General features: G+C 34.0%; 1 protein-coding gene across 1 annotated transcript; it reads left to right on the top strand.

Annotated features, from left to right (window-relative positions):
- Positions 1–1,788: 1,788 nt before the first annotated feature.
- Positions 1,789–3,674, top strand: LOC104229473 (probable WRKY transcription factor 40). Its single transcript, XM_009782127.2, has 4 exons — positions 1,789–2,024; positions 2,101–2,394; positions 2,717–2,833; positions 2,997–3,674. The coding sequence occupies exons 1-4, from the start codon at positions 1,944–1,946 to the stop codon at positions 3,270–3,272; spliced, it is 768 nt and encodes a 255-aa protein (XP_009780429.1). The 5' UTR covers positions 1,789–1,943; the 3' UTR covers positions 3,273–3,674.
- The last annotated feature ends 1,111 nt before the right edge of the window (positions 3,675–4,785 follow it).

Below are 4,785 nucleotides of genomic sequence, written 5' to 3'. Positions count from 1 at the left end.
TATGTGTAGGACTAGGAGATACCGAGTATATTTTGAGGGAAGTCCACAAAGGCACATATGGGAACCACTTAGGTGCCGAATCACTGGTTCGAAAGGTAATCAGAGCCGGGTATTACTGGATTGATTTGGAAAAAGATGCGAAGGAGTTTGTGCAAAAATGTGATAAATGTCAAAGACATGCTCCGATGATTTATCAACCCGAGGAGCTGCTGCATTCACTTTTATCCCCGTGGTCGTTCATGAAGTGGGGAATGGATATCATCGGCCCTCTTCCATCGGCACCAGGTAAAGCCAAATTTGTTTTATTTATGACTGAATATTTCTCTAAGTGGTTGAGGCACAGGCTTAACAAAAGGTCAGGGAGAAGAAGTCATCGACTTCATTTGGGACCACATTGTATGTCGATTTGAAATACCATCTGAAATTGCATGTGACAACGAAAAACAATTTATCAGCAACAAGGTGACCAAATTTCTCGAAGGCCTAAAGATCAAAAGGATCCTATTGACACCTTATCATCTTTTTAAGCTCTCAATGCTTTGTTATTCTATTCATACTTTCCAGTAAGGTACTTGTTTGATTCGAGGGTGACTTAGCTCGAGAATCAAAGATAAACATCTCGTTTGGTTTGCTTTATTCCTATTTTCAGTCAATTACAATATCAATATTGCATTTCTTTCAATTTGTGTTAAGTAAATTACATGTCCTTAAAATCACAGTATAAATTCAATTATTATCGTTTTTTTTTTGATAAACATCTTCAATATTCAAGAACAAATTTGGACCATTTCGCATAGTTCAAGAGCTAATTTAAGCCTTTTCCCTTATAAAAAGGCCTGCATGTAGGACACTTGGCGTCACATTGTACAAAACATTCTTACTAGTGAGTAAGCTTCTTCTATCAGTCAATAAAGGCAAATCAAGTCCAATTTTATAATTGCAAGGATAGATTTGATCCCAACAATTAATGGAGCACATACACAAATCTAAACAATCTCATGTAGTTTAAAAGCAAATTTGCCAATTTCCCTATATTGTTTATTCCAAATGAAAATTGCACAATCGCAAAGTAGAATATCTTTGGGGAAGAAATCAGGTTATCGAAGTTACTAACAAATCTTGAGTTGGCTCATTCAAACTCAAGATTTCGGCTATGAATTAATTTCGTTACATTCCCACACAAACCTTTCATAATTATCATTCATACATTTGCTTGCATCTTTCTAGTGTAACGATCAGAAATTAAACTGTATTCCTCCAACTTTGACATTTATACATATTCTTTTTGAATGATATCATTCATCTTCCGAAACACAAAATTTCTCTTTAATTAGGACGTAGTAAATCAGGAATCTAGCAGATTAAAAATTGTCTAAAACATGTTATTAATGACATATTTCAGGAGTTAAAATTATTAGTTACCAAAATAATGTTAGAAATTTGTGGCCAAAGAATCACAAGCTCGACTTTTTTGGATTTAAGTGATAAAAAAGGTGACTAACTGAATAACTCGACAACATGATGTCTAATCAAAAACTGAAAAGGAGACCCCTAGCTCAAAGATGATTAATCTTGAATTAAAAATTAAAAGAGATTATTAATAAATAAAAATTCCCGGGGTACTATTCAAACAATTGTTGAGCAATTAAATTGAAAATTGACTAAGACTTGAATACAGACTTTCTTGAAAGTACTATTCACTTTCATCAAGTCTTTCTATATGGCCACTCGATAGTGAAGTCTTTGAATAGGCAATTACCATTATTATCTTTTATAGACACTCAATTTCCTCGCATTTCTCTTCCGTTTCAAAACATGAATTCAATTTAACTACTTCCACTTTCTTCCCTTATAAAAAGCACATCTTACCCAATTAATCTTTTCATTCCTTTCATCCAAAAAAACAATCAACGAAGATATAGAAGAAAGAAAACTTGGATTCAATGGATACAAGTTCTAGGGACAAGTCTTTTGCTATTGACCTTAACACAAACCCTCCACCGCAAAATATCAATAGTATTCCGGTTGGTAGATCTATTCTTTCGTCAGAACAATTATTATTTTTATTATTATTATTATAAACGAATTTGATATATGCAGCATGAGATGATGGATGAAGAGTTGATTAGGATGAAAGAGGAGAACAAGAAGCTAACAACAATGCTAACAACTTTGTGTGAGAACTACAATTACTTGCAAACTCACCTAATTGAATTGCTGCAAAAACACAACTCTGAGGAGGAAAATTCCAAATTATTATCAAGAAAAAGAAAGGCTGAAGATGATCACTACTGTTGTGCTAATTCAGAAGAAGTATCACCTAAGAGGCCAAGGGAAATCAGAACCAATGTTTCAACTGTTTGTGTTAAAACTACTCCCTCCGATCAAAGCGCTGTAAGTTCCAGAGATTTCTTAATTCTCAGTTTGCTTAACAATTTTAAATCCTTAAAGAGATAAGCCTAAGATTGATCTAAAGGTTAAGGCACAATCAAGAATCAACAACCTATAAGTAAATCCACCACTGATATATATATTACCGGGTACATAATTTCAATGTATGAAAATGGTATAAATTGACTTTTTAATAAATGGTCTCAAAAGTTTTTAATATGTTTAAATGAATTTCAAGTATAACTCCCGAAATAACTTTCTTCTTTGGTGTTGGTTTTCGAAATATAGTTCCTTTTTAAATTTTTTTCCTTGGTCTGATTTTCAGGTGGTGAAAGATGGATATCACTGGAGAAAATATGGTCAAAAAGTCACAAGAGATAACCCTTCACCTAGAGCCTACTATAAGTGTTCTTTTGCACCATCTTGCCCAGTCAAAAAGAAGGTCAGCTTCATGCAACCAATCTTCTTAATTTGACTAAATGCGTTAACTTGAGTGTATGTTAGTATATAATTACCCTATTCCTATACTCACACTTAGACTAGAGAAATCATATTATATTACTGTATTAGTTTGTTTTTTCCTCTAAATGAATGATAATTTGTAGGTGCAAAGAAGTGTTGAAAATCCATCAGTTTTAGTAGCTACATATGAGGGGGAGCACAACCATCCTCTCCCATCCCAAGCTCAAGTAACAGCGCCATTAATTAACCATAATGTTACAACAAATCCTACATTTCTGAACAAATTCATGGAAGACATTGACACAACATCACTACAACAAGATTTAGTCGCACAAATGGCACATTCCTTGACAAGGAACCCTAATTTCACGGCTGCAGTCGCTGCAGCCATCTCCGGGAATTTTTTTGAATATGATTAATTAGTTTTCAGATGAAGCAAAATTACAGCTATTAACGGTTTTTGTTTTTCTATTGAGAAGGAAATGAACCTGATGTAAATCTACCATTTGGAATGGATGTTCCTTTGCTATAATAAGTGTTTCTTAGCTGTGTTTTTTGAATATTTGGGCTGTAATTAGGATAAATTTGCAGAATAGTAAAGACAATATTAGGCAAAAGATTGTAAAGACAATAGTGGGAGTAGATGTTAGGGATTGATTCATAGATTTATACGCCATAATAGCATAAGATTACGTGATGTTAAAAAAAAAAAACAAAAACAGACTTGCTATATAGTATGATGATTTTTGATTTTTTCTTGAATGCTCTTTTGTCAATGTAATCATCTTGCAAGACTTATAAAAGGGAGGGCTTTCTTTCTAGTTCCACTCTCAAATATAACTCTTCGCTGCCAGGGTATGGAGCAACCCAAGTATATATAGAAATATGGAGGGGATTTATCCGAACAAAAAAGGTTAGGACGACTTCAAACCTCGCATCGTCGCAGTAAGTTTATACGTATACCATGCTTATGTCCAAGTCTATGAGATTTCTGAACATTTAAATCAATACAAGGGCAGATTATACATTTGGTCGGTCAGTCAAAAATAATTATATCCGCTAGCAAAATATATCAATATATCTGTATTTTATGAAGTACTATATATATAAAAAAATTATTTTTCAGCTATTATTTTATTAGAGTGGCTATACATGTATAGTTTTTCCTTACAAACAACTTACAACAAACCCAGTGTAGTGTGTACGTAGACCTTATCCCTATCTTGTGAAGATAGAGAGGTTGTTTATAATAGACCCTCGGCTCAAGGAAAGAATAGTCACAATAATGTTGCAAAAGAAATACGATGGTGGGGAGCCATGAAAAAGAAATAGGAACAATAACAAAATAATAAGATAATCGAAACAAAAGAAGCAACATGCAGTAATAGAAATCTAAGCATAAGGAAATATGAGAAAAGTACTAATACTACTAGTATGAAAAAGAAATACGCTCGACTACCTACTAGCCTTCTGTCCTACTTCTTGACCTTCACACCCTCTTATGTCATCAGCAAATAACATGTACCATGATACCTCCCCTTGAATATGTCGTGCCAATTCATCTATCATTAAAACAAATAAAAATGGGCTAAGAGTTGATCCCTAGTGCAACCCCATCATATCTAGAAATCTCGACGACTCTTGGAGGGATCCAACTCACCCAACATATATAATATTCTTGTCTCCTTTTTTATTCAAGAGTTTATGGAAGTATGTTTACCATTTTTATCTAATATGTACCTCTTCCACCAATACTTTATCTTCCTCCTCTTTGATGCACTTCACTTGGTCTAGACCTCGAGCCTCCTCTCCTCGCCTTGACAAATATGTACAACTTCTTATCCCCCCTTTGTCCCCAGTTCTTCATACAAGCGTTAAAATGTTGTCGTCTTTGCCGCCATAATCGCTAATTTTACCTCCTTCTTTGCGCCT

The sequence above is a fragment of the Nicotiana sylvestris genome, chromosome 8 (assembly GCF_000393655.2).
Source record: "Nicotiana sylvestris chromosome 8, ASM39365v2, whole genome shotgun sequence".
Taxonomy (NCBI): domain Eukaryota; kingdom Viridiplantae; phylum Streptophyta; class Magnoliopsida; order Solanales; family Solanaceae; genus Nicotiana; species Nicotiana sylvestris.
Note: the sequence above shows the minus strand (reverse complement) of the source record. Positions and strands in the feature narration are given on the sequence as shown.